At 43.6% G+C, this 20819-nt stretch overlaps 1 protein-coding gene across 1 annotated transcript in view; it reads right to left on the reverse strand.

The window, feature by feature from the left end:
- Positions 1 to 20819, reverse strand: part of Polr1a (RNA polymerase I subunit A) — a 61952-nt gene that overhangs the window by 27599 nt on the left and 13534 nt on the right. Inside the window, exons 7-14 of the mRNA XM_028762378.1 lie at positions 19755 to 19862; positions 18443 to 18548; positions 18015 to 18177; positions 15340 to 15510; positions 15029 to 15151; positions 12872 to 13102; positions 8211 to 8465; positions 4449 to 4640 (exon numbers count right to left, since the gene is read on the reverse strand). Coding sequence (XP_028618211.1) covers positions 4449 to 4640; positions 8211 to 8465; positions 12872 to 13102; positions 15029 to 15151; positions 15340 to 15510; positions 18015 to 18177; positions 18443 to 18548; positions 19755 to 19862 — 1349 coding nt within the window. The remainder of the gene's footprint in view (positions 1 to 4448; positions 4641 to 8210; positions 8466 to 12871; positions 13103 to 15028; positions 15152 to 15339; positions 15511 to 18014; positions 18178 to 18442; positions 18549 to 19754; positions 19863 to 20819) is intronic.

The following is a 20819-nucleotide window of genomic DNA, read 5'->3' on the forward strand; positions in this document are numbered from 1 at the left end:
GGGCAGATGATGATCAGAAAGCTCACCCTCCCCACAGCTCAGCTCTACAGAAGGCTGGTATCATGAGGGGGAGTGGGAAAAGGAGTGGGGGCAGGAGGGAAGGCTTCCCTGGGCTGCCTACCACAAGCTGCAACTTAACCAGAATGACATATGGCTAGTGGGGGTGCTGCCAGAACTGGGCACTGTCAAGACTGGAATTTGGAGTAAAGTAAGAAACATATCCAACCACTCACACACAAGGAAATATGGCCTGCTAGCTCACCCACAATAGAAAGAACATCTGAAGAGTTCACCTCAGCTTTACTTGTAATAGCTAAGAAGTCGAAACAACTAAAAATGATTAAACAAATGGTAGTATTTCACATGATAGAATGTTTTTAGCCATTAAAAAAAACAAAAAAACAAAAAAACCCCAAAGTAAAACACAGGTAAGCCTTCAGAAAATTGTTATTAAATCAAAAAAGCAAGTCTCAAAAGCCTTATATTGTCTGAAATAATTTAGAGGAAATACATAATTTAGGTAAAGTCACACAGACTAGAAGCGGGACAAGGAAGGAACCCCAACATGGAAGAGGCAGAGGTAGAGGCAGAGGCAGAGGTAGAGGCAGAGGGGCAGAGGGAAGCAGAGGGAGGCAGAGGGAGGCAGAGGGAGGCAGAGAGAGAGGCAGAGGCCGAGGCCGAGGCATCAGCATCTAAGTGATTTAAAGTCTGGTTTACACAGGAGGTTGAGGCTAGCCAGAGCTAGAGTGAGACCCTGCCTCAAAAATAACAAATAATAACGATATAAAGGATATCAGTACATATGCAAATAATTTAAAATAGTTTTATGCTAATCTGCATTAATCTTTAAAAACATTTTTAAGCAAATGGATTTTTTTAAACAAGTTTCAAAATGTAAATATCCTTGGATAACAATTTCCAGAAATTGATGTAAAATACATCCTCATGAAAATATCCTAGAATATGAAGAAGCAAATATTTACTATAGCATCAGTGTAGTTATATAGTTAAAATAATAATGATAAAAAAAAACAATTAAAACGTAAATGCCTAGCAACAGAAGGACACTTAAATCAACTAGGGGGATAGTCATATCACTGAACACAATATGGTAAGAGGCTGAAGAGACAGAGGCAGCTCTACATGTACAGACAGAACAGTCTCACCCTGCACCATCAAGCACACTGAATTACGTTACAAAGCAATTACAGAAAAGTTTGGGTCTGCCAACTAGGCACCCAAAAACAGTTAAGCAAACTTCTTGTCATATGTGGAGTATGTTAAAAACAGGTTTGTCAAGAACCAGGGTAAAGGAAAATGCTCATTCATGAAACGATTATGGAAAACAGCATGAAATTTCCCCAAACACACCAGAAGCAGAACTCCTACATAGTTCAGACATGCCACATGGTACATACCCACAGAAGGGACAGCTGCACTTACCCCAACACAACAGCCAAGATACAGAATCAAGCTAGCCATCCATCTATAAAGAAACAGCTAAGACCAGGTGGTGATATACACAGGGGAATACTATTTAGGCATTAAAAACAATGAAATCTTATTTATAGCAAGAGGTGAGCCTGGAAGATAGTATGTTACTACAATATAGTCAGACCACAGAAAGCAGATACTGTATGTTTTAAAGTTGACTTCAGAGAAGCACAAAGAAAAGAGGCTATGAGTAGCTGAGAAGGGGCTGCAGAGAAGGTGGTTAACAGATACAAGGGGGCTGTTTAACAAAGAATGACTCTCATGTTCCACAGTGCAGCAGGATACCTGGATGCCAATTACTGTATATAATAAACAGCTGCTACAGAGGACTTAGCCAGTTCTCATCATGAAGAAATAATCAACATTTAAGGTGACAGACATTTCAGCTATCCATATCTGATCATTATACACTGCATTCACGAATGGAAACGCCACACTGCCCCTGCATCATAATTACGTACAAATAGTAGAGTGTCACCTGAAAAGGCGGTGGGGGGAGAATACAACATAAAACAAGTGCCCAAAAAAACAGATTAAGAAAAGGACTGATAATCAAACCGCCCTGTGAAGGATGTGGGAGCCCACTCACAGACTCGTCACCTGAACAAAAGTGGAGTGGTGCATGCTGAAGAAGGGGCAGGCTTCAGGTTCCAGATGTCAGCTGAAGGGGTGCTTTAAATACAAGTTCAAAATCGAATGCCAAGTTGGGTGTGGTGGTATATGCCTATAATCCAGGCACCTGGAAGGCTGAGGCAGGACTGACTTAAGTTCAAAGCCAGCCTGGACTACATAGCAGGATACAAAAATAGGGGGGACGGGAGTGGGCGCAAAGAGAGGCTCAGTGGTTAAGATCATTGGCTGCTCTTCCAGAGCACCCAGGCCTGGTTCCCGGCACCTACAAGGTGGCTAATAACTCTAACTTCAGTTCCAGGGAATCTGACACAATCTTCTGGCCTCTAAGGGCACCAGACATGCATAGGATTTATAGACATATGCAGATGACATGTTCATATACATAAGCTAAATATAAATGAGTATTTTTAAAAATTGTAGAACTTAATCACAGTTCACAGTTCTGAGCAGCCCTGAGGACACTATACTGTGAACCCGTTCTTATTTATTTCTGTGTATATTGAGAATGGATGGCCAGGCGGTGGTGGCGCATGCCTTTAATCCCAGCACTTGGGAGGCAGAGGCAGGTGGATTCCTGAGTTTGAGGCCAGCCTGGTCTACAGAGTGAGTTCTAGGACAGCCAGGGCTACACAGAGAAACCCTGTCTCAAAAAACAAAAAACAAAAAAACAAAAAACAAAAAAGAGAGAGAATGGACATGGAGAGGGAGGGAATTTTTCCTTTTATATTTTTATATTTCTGTTGAGCAACAAACCTGTCCTATTTCTACAGTAAAAGATAACGTGAAAGGCAGACCTGACAATTAAATTTATTAAGGCAAATACTAAAATTGCACTTTTATATAATCATAAAAATAGGAAAATTAATAAATCATTTATAAAAGCAAACTACAGTGAATGAGAGAGTTGGGCTTCTGGTCAGGGTGCTAGACAAGGATAGCAAGGAGAAGCAAACTTACCACATCCTAAGCCAGGAGAGACAGACAGACAGACAACAAGAGCTTTTGAAAGAATGGTTCATATTTAAATTAAATTATTATAGCTATTGAACTTGGCTTGCTAATATTTTATAATTTGTCTATTTTTATGATTACATAAACGTGCAATTTTAGTATTGGTCCTTAATAAATTTAGTTGTCATGTCTGCCTTTCACATTATTTTTCATTGTACAAATAGTACAGGTTTGTTGCTCAACAGAAATATAAAAATACAAAAGGAAAAATTCCCTCCCTCTCCAAGTCCATTCTCAGTATACACAGAAATAAATTAGAATGGGGTCACATTATAACCTCTGTCTCTAGTTGGTGGGGCGACTGAAAGGTGGTTGATCTTGAGAGTGCTAACACCATCAGGAGGCTAGCCACTGGCAAGTTTACTGAACCGGCTATTATAGTAGGAAGCATATGCCACTGGACCATGCCTCTGAAGGGCCTATCTCTTCCATGCTTCTTGGCTCTTGTTCTGTCTCCTGTCCTCTTTGGGCCCCTCTGTTCTACCACATGCTCCCTACCATAATGATCTGACTCGCCACACAAAGGTCCAGAAGCAACAAAGTCAAGTGGCCAAAATGGCAACCTCTGAAACAATGATGTAAAGTAAACTCTTCCTCACATAAAGTACTTTGTTACAGTGACAAAATGGATTCCTACATTTATAAAACAACGAACAACTAAAACTACTCAAATCCCAGGTTCACAGACTTGAAAGAACTCTAGAACTGGAGGAGGCTTCAGAGACTAATGCAACCCACTTTTTACAGATAAAGAGCCAAGACTTTTGAAGATGAATTTGGAGCCCCGGGCAACAGTAGAAGAATATACTGGAGTGTATTTCATTACTTGATTTCCATGTATACTATTATATGATTACTTTGGGCATTAATAAAATCCTGGGTTTGAATTCCAGTTCTGTGTCTAATAACTTTGAATGTATAATTTAACATTAAGTCTCAGCATTATCAATTAAAGAGAGAAGGCTGGATTTAAGCACTAAAAAACCAAGTGTAAAGAACTCAGCAAAGCCCTTGGTATTTCCCAATGAACCTTATCATTAGAGATGTAACACCATCACCATTACCACTGTATTTCAATCAAGTTAGACACCAAGTTATGTTAGAGTACAATAAACAGAAGCCGTGCAATCTGTTCTTAGTAGGTTCACCTTTGAGTTTTCCCAGTCGTGGGGCGGCACCCAAAGGGAAAAGTCACATTATTTCATGACTAGAGATTTTTTTCTGTCTCTGGTTAGGATCTCTTGGAATTGAAACTGTTGAATATGTAACTTATTTCCTTTTAAAATATACACTGGCTGCTATTCTCCTACCTGCTTTCCTGTCCACAGTGGGACGGGCTTCAGGATGGCAGGACGGAAGAGCTTCACGCGTCCCACTTTGTCTGTGAGCCCTCGGTACACCAGTTCCATGTACTGTTCCCGGGTGAAAAAGCATCCCCGAATGGTCATGTTTGCACCTGAAACCATGTGATCTTGGATCAATCCTGCCAATGGCTGGCCATCCTGCAAATCAAAAAGACAAGAAAAGAATAAAGACAAATGTAAAATCAAACTTTTTCATTTCTAACCATCTGTTTGGAAGCCACTCTACCAAGAGCTTTTACATAAAGCCCAGACTCTCCACTCCATGCCCTCACTTAGAAATAGACCATCTCACAAAGCACATGACCAGGAGTTACTACCAGCCTCAATTTTTGCCAACTGCCTTCTGTCTTAAGACAAATGTTTCAAACTCACCCAGTTCCTCAGGCCTTCCTTATTTAATAACATCTGGTTCTAGTTACTCAGCAGATTTTTGGCATTATGTTTGGTCTGGCTGTTTTCAGTGTTCTTGGTTTTGTAGTTTGGTTTTATGCTTTTGTGTTTTTCACATATTTCTGGCTTTGTACTTCTGTAAATCATTCATCCATCTAACAAATGTTTACTGAGAGCCTACTGTGTGCCTGGGCATAAGGCAGATCATTAGCCTGCTCAGGAGATGTCAGTGAGGAAACAGATAAACACAGGACCACAGTGTGTTTTAAATGTGGTAGAAGAGAAGGGCAGGATCAGCACAGTGCAGACCGTGGTGGGATGCTCACACCGCGTCTAAGAGCGGCAATGCAGATGAAGCCTTAGTGATGAGAGGCCCAGGCAGGAGGAAGAATTCAAGGGCTTAGGGTCTTCAAGGGCCAGGGAAGGGCCTTGATGTGTTTGACTATATTGGGAAAGAATGTCCTTTACTAGTATGTTTTCAGAGTACAGCATGTGGCTCAGGGTGAGTTCTAGTGAAGGTATTATCCACCTAAGACCAAAACATGGGCTTTTATAAAAACCCCAGGTTCACTGGCCACATTAATTTCATGTGACATTTTCACAGTCTTTGTAATCCCCAGTCTCCTGGGACCTTATCGGTCAGGTCTGTGTTCATGGCAACACAGGCAAATCAAAGTAAAAATAGCTACACTCACTGACATTCTGTAAGTAGTTTCTTAAAATGTTTCCATGTTTACAGGCATCTGAGATAAAATCGAGACTAAAGCTCAAAGGGCATAATCATCTGACTGACTGTCACATCACGGCCATGGCTCATATCGAGGGCTCAGGACCTCACATAATCATCTGACTGTCATATCACGGCCATGGCTCATATCGAGGGCTCAGGACCTCACATAATCATCTGACTGTCACATCACAGCCATGGCTCATATCGAGGGCTCAGGACCTCACAACACAGTTGTTGGAAGAGCCAGAATGTAAACATTCTTGTCAAATGGTCCAAACACAGTAATGACGGGTCTAGGAAAACTCACAGAGTTTTAGAGATGGGCTGAAAAGATGCCCTAAATGTAAGGCAGGAGCAGATGGCACATGCAGCCTTTTTAATGAAGGCTTCAAGTTACTAACATAAATAAAAAAAAATTATCTTCCCTAGTGACACTAAGTAAATCAACCATACTCCAGGGCAGGCCCCATGCTCAGGAGTAGCTGGTCAATACAAAACAAACTCTATGTTTGTGCGTGTGCGTGCTTGTGTTGTTTTTGTATATTTTGTGTTATTAGTTTTGATCTTTGTTCCTGTTTTTGTTTTGTTTGAGAAAAAGAACAAGATGAAAAAATATTGTATGAAAAAAATTAAAAATTAAAAAGTTAACCTAATATAAAAACAAAAACTCTTCCACATCTTATTCCAAAAATGATCTTGTTTTTTTTTGGAGGAGAAACCCGAGCCAGGATTACGCATTTGATCTATTCCAGTCTCTGTGAGCAGATAATACAGAATTTTCACCCTTCAAGGAATACAATTACATATGCGACACACCTGGTGCTTTACCTCCTTTTTCTATCCAGATTTTTCTAGGACTAGAAAATTTCTTAAAGCGCTAAATTGCTTTCAATACACTAATCATGGATTCCAGGGAGAAGTGCCGATTAATGCAATTACTAAGTGTCTACTTGTAATTCTGAAATTCCTAAAAGAGTTGCTTAGAGTTGGAAAGAACAATTTTGAATCAAGGCTAGAGTTCTGCTACTGGTCAACATTCCAGCAAGATGACATTAAAATCAGGATCTCTGGTCAGGATGCTCAAAGAATGGTGTGTTTTATGCCTTGGATTTTCTAGGTATGTAGAAGTCTTGAAACTACATCTTAAGTTTCATCAAGAACTTTCCACAAAGTTTTGGCCCTTAGTGAGCACAGGAAAACAGGAGGAGGATATTGTTCAAAGAAATAAATGAAAAATTCAGTTTCCTTTAAAAAAAAAAGGTTAATTAAGTCTAATCATCTCAGATTTTAATTAGGAAGACAACACAAACTCTACTCAGTACATAATATGGCCACAGGGAAAGGTGCTTTAACCTGGCACTGAATGAACAAAGTGAAACCAAAGGAAGAACAAGCAAACTCCCCGTCTATGGAAGCCTGGCCAAAGGAGGAAAACGACCAACAGAGAGAAAAAGAAAGAAGAAAGGGTCCCAGAAGTCCCTTTCTGGTTAGCCAGAGCACTCCTTGATAGCTTACTGATTTGACCATCATAAGTACAATTAAGGATTTGCCTTTTGGCATTTAAAAGTAAATAAAATTGACCAGAATCTTAACTTTTGTCATGGTGTCAGGTTCTGCCACAGCCCCACCTAGGCCCAGGTCTAGCCCTACCACCAAGTGTGGCTAAAGACTCAGAGATTTGGGTCTTGGCCTCATCACGGGCTGACAACTTACTTTCTTGGTATTTCTTCACCTGTAAATGGTATGTATTTCTAAGGCCATTGTGAAGACTATGTATGAAAATGTTTGCAAACTGCTGAGGGGGATGCTTGAGGCCCAGGGCCTGGTCAGTATACGATGGCGTCAGATCACTACCACAGCTACTACTGTCATTACTATTACTATTTTCACTATTGTTAGTACATGAAAAGGTAAAGAACCAATTTTCATATCAGCAAATTATGTCTTCTAATTTCTGAATGGTCTAGTAGGCTCAGAACCCCTTCTATCTTTAGTCGTTTTGGTAACCAACGGCCTACTAATATGGGCAGAAAAAGCAAAGGTAAGCACAAACTGGCACCAGGTAAAGATCTGGGAGAAAAGATCTAAAGAGCAGACTGCTGGGCATTGCTGGGTGGCTTCTAGCATGCCCTAGGACCATGCTGTACTTCTCTATAGCATAGTCAACACCACAAGGACCTGGAAGCTTCTTTTCCTCCCTCCTACTTCAGTGACCTTAGACATTTCTCAAGTGTGAAGTGCAGGCATTAGTAGTACTCACCTCTGAGGTCTGTGAGCAGGGTGAAATGAGAAGCCTCCAAAGCGCTCTGGAGCGCCTGACATGGAAGGCACACTTGGGAAATGGTACCTGTGGTTTCCATCACTATCTCTAGTCTCTTCAGATCCCACCACAGAAGGTTTTCTCCTGACATTTTAAGTCACAAGACAAAAATGTTTCTCTGATTTTAGATACTAAGAGCTGAAAGACCTAGGACCTTGTGCTCACACACTCCTGTCCTCGAACTGACCACCAGCCAAGGTCCAGCTCGGCATGCCAAGTCATGCTGGCGATGACTATGGTCACGCATGGTCTCAAAGGTCAGACTTACCTTGGGAACAAGATACTGCTGATCAGTGCAGGCCAGGACATAGGCCTCCGCTCGGCCCAGCTCACTCTGGGGGAAGTGGGCGTTCATCTCGTCTCCATCAAAGTCAGCATTGTAGGCCTTGCAGTTGGCATAGTGAAGGCGTAGAACTTTTTCTTCAGGCAGAATGTGGGCACGGTGGGCCTGGATGGAGGGTCTGTGTAAGGTGGGCTGTCGGTTCAGGAGGAGAATGTCGCCATTCTTCACATGCCGGCATACCTGCGGCAGAGTGAAGGGCAGGTGAGTACTCATGGGGCCTTCGAGGGGTCACTGATCCCTCCAGGGGCTTACGACCCTTCAACTGAGTGAGCTCTATACACCTCATGTTCTAGTGAACTAAATAATCTAGAAAAAAGCTCTAGAAACTCTGAGAAATACTTGCCAGTCCTTTGCTCTTGGCCTTTCAAAGCTCCAGTCCCACTTTTAGGTACAGAGGCGTAGGGAGCAGACATGGCCGCCCACAGGTGCCTGTGCGGTAAGCACTACCCTCAGAATATGCAGCCTTCCAGAGCCCTGGGCGCCTCTCTCAAGAGTTAACAAACAGATAAAATCCCAAGACTGCATGCTTCCACGTATTTGAAAGAACTTGGCAGGCTTCTCAAATCCCCCCAAGGTCACACATGAACCCTTCAGCTTAGGATTAGCCCAGCTTCTCCCAGAACAGCCAGGACTGCAAGACAAGGCTTTTGAATCTTTAGCACTTCAAAAATTCAAAACAAGTATTAAAAACTAAAAACTGCCATAATCTTGGGGGAAACAATCTGAAAATACCCCTTGTGACATTTAAAACATTGCCTCTTAGCCTTTCAGAAGGAAAAAAGTACCAAGGTAAGCAAAAAGCTTATGTATGTTTATGCAGCCTGGCTTACAATGGCAAAGTAGAAATATTCTAACTGTCCCACAGAAACGGCAGTAAATTCCAGTGTATACACATTACAGAATGCTACAGTGATTACAGAGGTTAAATTAGATCAATACTAGTTGAGTGTGATGCTAAAAGAATTAACAAAACAAAAACAAACCCAAAATCCCAGTAAGGATCAGGATGCAATGACTGGAAATCGACTTGTGTCTAGGGCAGCTGCACACAGGAAAAGGCATGTGGGTCCTCACTGCTAGGCCTCTGGGGCATGGACTTAAAAGGAAAGGTGTTAAGACGGTTAACATCTTAACCACCCCAGATCTTAGTATTGTGCATATTAGAATACATATTACTTTTGCATAAATATTTTTGTAAACAGTGTCTTGTTGTGTTGTCAAAGTTAGTCTCAAACTTATGATCCTCTTGCCTCTGCCTGTCAGAGCTGACTCAGTGGGTAAAGGTACTTTCTTCTGAGCCTGATGCCTGACTTCGATCTGTGGGACCCATATGACAGAAAGAGAAAGTTGTCTTCTGATTCCACACACATACCTTGGAATGTGTATTCCCTGACTTCCTCCCAAATAAATAAAAGCAATAAAAAAGCAAAATAAAACAAAACAAAAAACTGCATAAGCCATATGCTCATTGAAGGGAGAAAACCAGAAGATATAAATTTTAAAGAGTAAAAAAAGGACAAGAAATTTTACCTTTCAAAACAAACGCTGATCGCACTTTCCCCTTTCATACCCAGCCTGCCATGCTCCTTTGACAGAACACCTTTCCCTCGAAGCTGACTTTACGAACCACAAGGACAGTTTTAAAAAAACAACTGCATAAAGGTAAGGTGCCCCAGAGGATATGGACCTCTGGTAATCATCTCTCCTCCTCAGGTCCCCTCTGTTGCAGCAGTTAAGAGGCAGGAGGAAACAGTTCTTGCATCCTTCTATGGCCCACTCGTGAGGGCACACTGGGAAGCTGGCTAAGGTAAACCTGTCAGCTGGCCTTCAGGCTGTGAAGATTTTCCCTTTCCTCCACAGCCCTTGTCAGTTCACCTCAAAGTTCACTCAGCTGGAGCAGGTTAGCAGCCCTAAGAGCAAAGTCTGTATTTTTGCTTCCTGAGGAATTCCAACCTTCCTACTCTCACAGGCGAGCCCTCCATGTGTTTCCAAGGAGACCTGAACTCTGAGGAGTCCCATGAGCATCTATCCAAGGCACTGGCTGCTCAGTGCGTCACACAGCCTGAGCTTTTCTTTCCTTAGTGTCTCAAGGGAAAAGTTGGCCAGATCTATGGCCCAGGCCCAAAAGCCCAGGCTGGGCCTAGAATCTGAGTTTAGTGACTCCATTGTAAGCAAATCCACTGCAGCTGGGAAGAGATGTAGGCCAGTCTGGCAGGCACTCGCCAATCCAAACAGATATCTGGGAGTACAGGGCACTCCCCTTGCCAACCCAAACCCAAGGCTTTTCCTTTCTCTTGTCACTAAATAAATACTGTGGTGAAAATTAGTGTGTCCCAGTGCCAGGGTTAGAGTTTGCAGGGGCAGGCATGGGGCCAGAGGCTGCTCAGGCAGCCGGGCAAAGAAACAAGCCTAGGCTATCCTGACCACTTCCTTTTTGTTGAGGCCCAGGGGAAAAGGCAGAGGTTACCCCTGTCACAAAGAAAATGACCTTTCTGACAACCTCCCCCCCACCTAACCTGTAAATTAATTTTTAGTTTCCTTCCCATTCACCTCTCCCAGCCCTTCTATTAAAAAATAATTAGAAGCGCATGCATGCCTAAGTGAAAGTATCCTATATGTACATAACATTATTGATATTTTGACATCATCAAAGTTGCCACCCTGAGTCCCAGGATCTGATGGAAGGACCCCCTGTGTTTCCTGTCTGCACAGGAATGGGGAACTCAAACAGAGAGATGGGTGCATACAAGAGATGGTATGATGTGGTGAGATCAGGAAGCAGGGACAGGGATAAAGGCACACTATGCGCTGGGGAACACATGATTTACAGGAGGGGTAAAATACTGTCTGCAGCCTGGCTACCTGGTTTTGTAAATATTTTTGGATGCACATCCAATTGTCTACACTTGCTTTCACTCTGTGTAGTAAGAGCTGGAAGACCAACTAAGGCTGAAATAGTTCCTCTAACCCTAGAGAAAAGAGAGTTGGACTGAGACTTGAAGGACCAGCAGGATTCAGCTACAGAGTCACTAGGAGGACAGAGAAACAGCATATGCAAACCCCGAAAGGAGATGGAGCTGGCTGCACAGATGGGTTGAGAGCTGGGCTGGCGGCCTTACAAGCTTGCTAAAGATTTGAGCCCAACTTGGAAGATAAAGAACTGAGCCACGCTCACTCACTCTAACTGCTTCTCAGGAACCCTCTCACCACCTTCACGTGAACTGCCTAGCACACTGCGGCTGGGCACGCTCCCTCAGTGGAGCTCCTGTCCCACCCTTTGCCCGCCCCCACCTGAGCCCACAGAAGTAATCAGGCCACATGAAGAAAGCGTCCGAATAAGCCTCTGACTTACCTCTATACCCCAATAACGTCAGACCATTTCTGATTTACTTTTCAAATGCCCTACCTGCTTAACTGCCTACTTCCTCAGTGTAAAGACTGAAATCTGCCTCCTTCTCATGACTAAAGAATGCCATAACTACAGACAAGAAACAAGTGTAGACACAAAACCAGCAAGTGAGCCCCATCACTCCCTAACTTCCCAACTGCTCGCACGGTTTGTACCCAGAGGACCGCATCTTCTCTCATTATATTTTGAGTTTAATATTCTGACAGCTTTCTTTCAATTCTATGACCCCTCCATCTAAACCTCACACTTCCAGTTTTTACAGGAGACGGGCTCTTATTTTGTCTGCTGACAACTCAAATTTAGAAGGGCTAAAAACTGTGTCTCTTTCCTTGACACTCCTCTCCTATGACATCATGGCCACTTCTTCTTACCTATTTCTATGGCCAAATGTCCCTGGGGCTCCCTCTGCAACATGACTGTGCTTATCAGTAATTCCCCTGCAGCCCTTGAGGACTCATTTCCGGGCTCACAGATCACATTCATTCATTGGCAATCCCAGTCAGGTCATGTCCTTGCAAAGCCCGAGCACACAAGCACTCGGTACTCACTACTACTGAGCAGCACTTAGTACTACTGCCCCTCACTGCATACTCCTCTTCAGACTTTTCTCCTCATTGCAACTCTTGGATTTGAGTGAACAGAAAGATTATTTTACATTTGCCAGGACCCATCAAAGTTAAGCAAAACGTATCTTGCTGTTTCTTAAGTTCCTCACATGGCTCCCAGGAAAAAAACCTGACAATGTACTAACCTAACAAAGAACAAAATTGGTCCCTTGAAGGGTTTGAATGGTGTCACAAAAGCAAATCAACAGAGCAGAATTTAACTCTGAGCTCCTTAGTTCTAGCTGAGGAGACCTTCAAAACTAAGGAAGGCAAGAGACTGGCCTATTGTTAGCCCTGAAAAATCAATGGGAACCAATGGTCACCATGCCAAGCCAAGGGTCTCCAAAGTTCCCTCTAGGCAGGTGGGAACTTTTGTCGAATATTACAATATTACAGTTAGCCAATCCCAGAGAGGCTATACTAATTCAGTACAAGATGTGAGGACTCCAGTCAAACTGTATCTCTTAGTTCAGTGAAGCTGAGTACCATCCTCTGATTAGCCCTGCTCAGAGGCAGCATATAGGAACCAGACAGGATCTAGGAAGTCATGAATAAACCCTCGTTTTACTTACAACTTTTGTTCCCTGAGGCTTAGGAGCCCCTGTGGCTGGCGTCAGGAGCTGTTTGGCCACAGCTTCCCGCTGCGTCACATCCACTGCGCTCAGGGCTGTGCGACTGCCATCCTCGTTGATGACCATGGAGGCTCCGGGGTGCACATTGGGTCCATTGATGACTGCCTGTCTCAGCTCCTGCACGTTCCAGGGGGTGACTGGCTGAGGGTAAGTCAGTTTTGTGGCAAATACCTAGAAACAAGGATTGCATGTTAAAGTTCAGACTGGGCAGACAAAGGCTCCAGGAGTACAGAAGCTAACGAGCTGCCTGACTTCTTCCCAAACTGGGGATCTAGCTGTCCTGCTTAGCCAAGGCCTTTCTACAAGCAGAGAAACATGTCTTTTTTGCTAAACTATTTTGCTGCGCTTGCTCTCTTAAGGGAACAGACTAGGCAATTTACGGATTAGTTTTCTTAAAAACACACCCGAAACTTCGCCCTTTCCTGTCTGACAATAAAGTCAGTGTGGCCAAAGGAGTGGTATGGGGCACTTGCTTGAAGACCACCCTCCCTATCCCCGCAGGTATCACTAACTGCCCAGGGACTTCCACTGAGCCCAGGCATGGCATCAGAGAGGGGCACTTGAGAGGAAATGGATCTGCAATTCTGAACCGAGACCGTGAAGTGTTCTGTTTCAACACTAGGCATGAAACTTACCCTAAAACAAGTGAGTTCTCTACAGTGAAGTATGTCTCTGAATCACTGATGCTGACTTACTTGATACTTCAACACACACACACAAAGACTGCAGAGAGCGGGATGTTAAGGTCCAGGTCTCTATGTGGGAGCAGTGCAGAGCCCTGCCAATCCCCTACCTCCTTCACTTCGAGCTAATGGACTTGTTTACTATTTGCCACTTGGCCCACAGCTTTAGGAGGCAGGGCTCTGGTGTGTGGCTCCCTGCCAGGCTTTAGCTCAGTCTCATTTTATCTCACCTTCTTGTTCCCACAACACCTCGGTGCACTGTGGGGAAGGGGAGGAGAGCAGTTTTACCCACTCTGTTTTTCCTAGTCACCCTGTAATAACTCCAGGCCTACATGGCTCTGAGAATTTGGGGTAAGGTGGGGAGTCAATAGGGTGGACAGCATAAACGTCTTCCTCAGGATACAAGCCATTAGCAAATAAACCCGGATCCTAAAAAGAAAAGATTAGAATGCTATGGAGGTACAAGGTGAGACCTCACTAAAGGTCTCCACCAAAGCTGGGGACATTCCAGGCACTGAGGTCAGTGTCTCCAGGATGGCTTCTACATTCTGCCTACTGGGCTTTTCCTCCCAGAGATTCAAACGTAAGAATATTATGACCAGCTTTCCTTGGTATATAGCTCAGCATTTGGATGCAAAGACCTCTCTCTGGTTCCTGGGAGGCAATGAACATAGGGCAGAGCCTTCTCTTGCTTGTTCTTGACACATCAGGCTCTTGCCCAGAAAGTCAAACTGTACCCAAGACTCGGAACACTTTAGCTCTGCTTATTACCAGCTCCCCCAAGAGAGGCAGGGTGGCGAGTAAGGAAATGAATCTCTGCACAGAGGGAATTAAACCATCTTCGCAATTACTGACCTCAAGGCCCATTAAGGAGGAAGTCAGCTAGAGAATGCTGCTAATGAACACCAAGGCTTTAACCGGCGGGGAAGTGAGAAAAGGAAGCTGGCTCGCCAAGGAGCACTAATGGGTGACCAGGCGAGCCCTCACCCCTGAAGCCAGGACAGACAGATGATACACACTTGTCACCCTTCTCAGGGCTCTCCCTTTTCCACTGCCAGATACCCAAGTTCGACTGAAATCCCCTTGCCCTCTTCTCAGGTCATGGACTACTCAGTTGGACAAGAAAGGTTTAAAGACTAGGTTAAGACTGGCAAGAATAAGATAAAGAAACATGATGTGGAATGACTTGCTGGGAATTCCCTGGTGCTTTGGGGCACAAGTCTTGTAGGATGGCAATACCATTATGTACCTCAAGCTCCCTCCCTACAGGCTCTTCTTCCTTCCACATGTGAAGTAGTAGAAGCTATCCCCACTGGAGCCATGTTAACCTACCATCAACTCTGTCCCCAGGCCTCTATGACACAGCTGCCTCCCAGCCTCCAGTACAAAATGAGGCCTGTCCCCAAACACATACCATGGGAATTCCAATTTCATTGGTGTTGATGTACATATCTGGACAGATGACCGAGCGGGCTGCGTAGTCAACTCGCTTTCCCATCATGTGCTTTCGGAACAGGCCTTCCTTCTTCTCTAGGATCTACAGAGAGCAAAAAAAAAAATGCCAGAATATTAAATAATTCTATTATGTTTATTTTCTTGCTTCTGAACCAGTGTGTATAATGTGCACTTATTTCTAAACATACAGCTGGGAGCTGGGAATCTACACCAGTTGTTAGCTGCTCATTACTGACCCTCACCAACATGTGACGGGAATTCGCTGCTCACCTGTCTTATGCCAGGGTACTTTTCCAACATCAATTTGTCCATCTCACTGTCAAACACAATATTGACGTGGCTCTGAAGGCGAATCCAAATGTTGTAAAGTTTATCTGTGAGAGACTGGCCTGGAAGCAAACTTAGAAAGGATCGGTCGATAGCAACTGAGGAGTCATTTTCCTGGGAAGATAAATGGAAGAAAACAGGAATGATTGGAGAATAATTTGTTTACTCAACCTAGACCTTAATAAAAATAAAAAAAAAAGGGGGGTGGGGGTCCTGGAGAGATGGCTCAGCGGTTAATAGCACCAACTGCTCTTCCATTGGGCCTGAGTTTAATTCCCAGCAATCACATGGTCGTTCATCTGTAACGGGATCCGATACCCTCTTCTGGTATGTCTGGAGACAGCTATACACTGTACTCATATAAATTAAATCAATCTTTACCAAAAAAAAAAAAAAAAAAAGCCCTGGAAGCTGACAGAGGACGAACTGAACTTGCTAGTGTGTATCAGTGGCACACAGCAGCCCCACTCTGTATGTGTCAGCTCATCTCTTTAAGTAGTAAAATGAACTCAAAATTCATCAGCACAGCAGCACTGCAGGATACACCTGTCATTATCAGCCACGTGAGAAGCAGAGGTAGGAGAGCAAGATCCTGTCTCAACTCAACTAGATTTAAAACGTAATGTGAGCAGGTTCCTATCTTAAGCTTCTTAATGTCTAGTCCACCCACACTAAGAGTCTCAGCAGCCTTTCCCGTGGGCACTCTACCTCAGAGGGTTCTACCAGACCAGTTTCGTGTGTAACTGTTACTTCAGTTACAGGTTTAGGAAAACATTAGTCAGTGAATTCATACAATGCAGTGGAGGGCTTGCCTAGCTTGCAGGAGCCTGGCTCCATCTCCAGCAGCACAGAAACTGGATGTGATGGTGCACACAGTAAGCCCGGCACTTGGAAGATGGCAGCGGGGGTTGGGGGGGGTGTCAGAAGTTTAAGGGCAGCCCTGGCTATATGGTAACTTAAAGGCCAGCATGGGCTACATGAGACCCTGTCTACAAATAATAAAAAACAACAAATAATAACATCAACAGTATTACTATTATTTTAATGCAGGTAGAATAATTTAATACCATATGTCATCAGTTATAATGTAAGTCCCCAAGTGGGACTCAAAATTCAAGCTCATCCTCAAGCTTAAATATTTATCTAATTATGTAAAAAATACTTCTATCCTTAATCCCATCTCTTCCTCTTATCTACCCAGAGAAGAGAGATTCGGAGGTCCTTAGAGCACCACCTACTGGCCCCATCTGGCTACGAATGGCCAAGGAGAGAGAATTTCACAGTACAGTTCACATGAGAGAAAACACTATCAGTGTGTGAAGGTTGAGGGCAGGTGAAGTTGACAATGTCACAGTGATAATTTGGGTTTGTCCCCATAACCAAGGAGTAAAGGAGTCATCCAGGAGGGTACATGTAGTCCTGCAGACAATATTACAGTCCCTTTCACCACCTGAATGATGGCAGAGGCCTGTCTAGTCAAACTCACTGCTTATAACCACATGATTACTGTTGAAGTGAACAAGACCTTGTCCCCTGGCTTCTGGTATGCCCCTATTGCCTCGGGGACAGCTCCTGGGAGATCACTGCTATGGGAATACAATGATGAACACAAGTAGGAAAAAACAAGAATATGTCTGATTAATTAAAGGGAAATTGGCCAAGGGATCAAGACAGTACCGTTTTGTTTTGTTTTCTAGAGACTGAGTCCTGTTACTATTGACAAAAACTTGTCTCTATTCTTAAGGGTCACTAAAATAAAATTCTCATTCCTCCTCATTCGATTTGATTATCCCATGGTCTTCAGTCCTCCATACTGGACCAGGGCCTGCAGATGGCAACCCTCTCTTATACTGAGGATCTGTTAAAAGCACGTCTGCACTGACTCATCAGTAAAGTTCAGCAGAACCAGACAAAAGGTCAAGAAGTCATCCAAAGCTAAGCACCGAGGAAACAGTGGTGTCACCCTGTGACATCCCTGGCTTATAGCAGGGCTGTCCGAGCAGCTCACATGGCGTCTGAGAGGCCTGTCCCTCCAAGGCTAGAGAAAGTCATTTCTATTTACATCCTGACGACAGTTCAGGGATGGAGTGACCTTGGCAAGTGTTCTGAATACCCAACTTGGCTTTATGTTCACTACAGAGTTGATATAAGACCTGGAAAGGGCTAAGGAACTGTCAGTGAGATGGTCTTAGTCTAGAAAATCTTCCTGGCTGCATTGCCAAAGACCTTAATGAGCCTATAAACACACTCTTATAGCCCGAGGGAAGAGGACTACTTAGACTTTCACTAGCAGCTGGTGGTACAGGACAGCTTAGGTGTGAAATCTCACTATAAATTACATACACTGTATAGTGGAGATGGGTCCCAAGAAATCAAAGGGACTAAAACCACTGGCATGACCATTGGATACTAAACCCAAACCATACCTAGATTTATCTATAATCAGGCCTGTGCTTGTCCCAACAAGCCACACTGCTGACCAGGGGTACTGCCCACTGCAGGTGGCAGCTTGCAGCAGCCACAACATCTGTGTCCACACAGGGTTAGAACCAAGTGTGGAGCTCTTACCACACCCGTCTTTAACCGAGACATTGTATCAGCACCGAGGCAGCTCTGACCTTGTCTATGGTGAGTTCTGTCATCTCACAGGGCAGTTTCTGTTCTTGGGCCATCAATGCCAGAAGTTTCCGGATCAAAACCGCATCCTTCATGACAGCTTGCAAGTTCACTGTCTGGCCATTAGTGAACATCTGGTCACCCAGGCGATTGATGGGACGATACCTACAGGGTGACATACAGGCTTCATTTCATGAATGTCCTTTAGCCTATTAACCTATTTACTGAAAGTAACACAGCTCAGTCCGCTCAAAACAACCATCCACGTCTAGGACAACCAAATAACAGAGAACGCTCAGGCTAATATCTGCAACCTTGGTTTGACAGCTGTTTGATTTCTCAATGGCCCAACCCTTCCAGGCCCTCCTACACATCCCTGCTCAATTCCTCAGCCCACCCTTTTCATGCAAAGTACGTTAAAAGGAGTTACCTGGATGGCGGTACCACTATGAAATCTAGAAAGAACATACTGGGGTTGAAACTGGACTCCGGGCCAATATCATCCAATCCCGAAAAAAGATAATTCAGGAAGAATCCTGTGTTGAAATAAAGTAACCAACAAGACCATTTAAGCCTATGTATAAAAACGTAAGAAATGTTACTAAGAAAAAACAAAACAAACAAACAAACAAAAAAACCCCAAAAACCAGGATCTGAGATCCTATGTAGAATAAGAAAATACTACTTATAAAAATGAACCCAAACCAGCCTGGGCATATGACTGCTTGTATGCAAATAAGGTAGAGATGCCGAGGGCAACAGTCCTTAATTAAGGAAACGGGCTGTGAAGGAACAGGAAGTTTTAGTCGCCCTCCCTCCTAGGCTTGGAATCTTACATGTATAACTAAATGTTTGCTATTTTGGACTCTGGGCAAAATTAATCAAAATAAAAAAAAAAATCAAGTCAAATGAAGCTTAAAAGATAATGAGACATCCTTTCTATGGGTATGCCAAGAGGGCTCTCCTGCAAACTGGATCAAAGATGTAAGGTCACCTAAAACTGCTCGGAGAAAATGAACTAAACGTGAATAAAGCCTGCCACAGAAAGCACTTCACTAACTTGGTACTTCTTCACTCTTGTAACCCTGGTGATACTGTGGCTGTCTATGAGCACTTCCTGTGCAGAGACCAGCGTCAGTGACCAGACACTGTCTTAGAAGATGGCCGAGGACTTGGGTTCTCTCCACAGACTACCTTATGTATTCAGAAAAGGAAGGGAAGATTTCCCTTTCTGCAGGGAACTGAATGAAATATACAAAAGTTCATTCTTTGATTCATGAAAGGAATCCCCAGAGAACGTTTACAAGATCTTTTTGGGTGTTCTGCATGGTCCCACTAAGTAGCTTTGGCTTTCCTGGAACACACTATAAAGAGCATGCCTGGAACTCACAGAGACCCGCCTGCCTCTGCCTCCCAAGTGCTGAGACTAAAGGTGTGTGCCACTTGCCCAGCTAAAACATCCTTTTTTAGTGGACATTTGAAATAGATGAGTGACAATAAGCCTTCCAGAAATGCATCAGTGCAGCAGTGACTTGGCTCGGCTGCATGAGTCCTTGGTGGTGGGTGTGGCCTCGCTCCTTTACGGCTCTAAATCAATGTGCCCTGAAGCCTGCCCCAGACCAATGGAGAGACTGCAGTGAGAGCTACATCAGTTAGAACTTCAGTTAAGGTAGGAAGAGAGTGGGCTAATGAAATGAACAAGGAAATCAAATCCATAGACAGATAGGCTGTTTCTCCAACACCTTCATTCTTCCAAATGGCAAAAAGATGTTCTTGGGCGCTGCTTGGGGTCAGGTACCCTCGTTTCCCCATCTGAGCCTCGTCAATTCCCGGAGCCGCTGGTACTCCTTCTGTAATGAGATACATCCATTTTTGTCCCCATTCTTGAAACGACCATAAACATCAATCTACAGAGCAGTCTCTTCAGCCCAGACTTCCACCCACACTCTGATTTCTGGTGTAATGAATGCAACACACTATTAAATAAAACCAGAAAGGAAGAGCACTCGAGGGCATTCCCACTAGCTCATATTATTAACATAACTATTTTCACTTTTAAACATTATTTTCCAGTGCTTTCCATGCAAGTACTTTATATGACATTGAGATTTTGCCAGGCATAGTGGCGCAGGCCTATTACTCCAGGACTTAGGACCATGAGGCAGAAGGATTATGAGTTTTAGGACAATTTGGCCTACAGTGAGATATTATTTAAAAAAAAAAACAAAAATCTTGCATGGATTTATTTTCATCAAAACTGTTCATTTGCTGCTGTAAGAGGAACACATGAACAATTGCTATATAATTTTCATCTGGCTACATTTTTGTTACTGAGACAATCTTAAGTAGCCCAGGCTAGCCTTGAAGTCTTGATCCTCTTGTCTCCACCTCAGTACTGGGGTGAGACTCAGTCTATGCAGCCATGCCCAGATCCAACCATCATTTCTATGGCTGGATGACTCTCTGCTGAGGAGACTTTCTGATTTATTTAACTACACTCTTCTATTTGGACATTCAGACTGATTCTATTTTTTTGCTTTTCTAAGTGAACATTATTGGGCTTCGTTACAGATTACTAGGAGAATATGCACCAAGCATGAACGAGACCCTGGGTTTAATCCCCCGTACTGGAAGAAACAAGTAACATTATCTTTATGGACTCAGGATTCACCAGAGAGGGTCAGGGAAACAGAAGTAAAAATAAATAAATGTGGGAAGGTGTTTTTTTAATTGTGTGAGTGTGAGAATGTATGTTCAACTGTGCACACACAGAAGTCACACACACAGAAGTCACACATACGGAGGCT

The sequence above is a fragment of the Grammomys surdaster genome, unplaced genomic scaffold (genome assembly GCF_004785775.1).
Source record: "Grammomys surdaster isolate TR1022 unplaced genomic scaffold, NIH_TR_1.0 133, whole genome shotgun sequence".
NCBI classification, from domain to species: Eukaryota; Metazoa; Chordata; class Mammalia; order Rodentia; family Muridae; genus Grammomys; species Grammomys surdaster.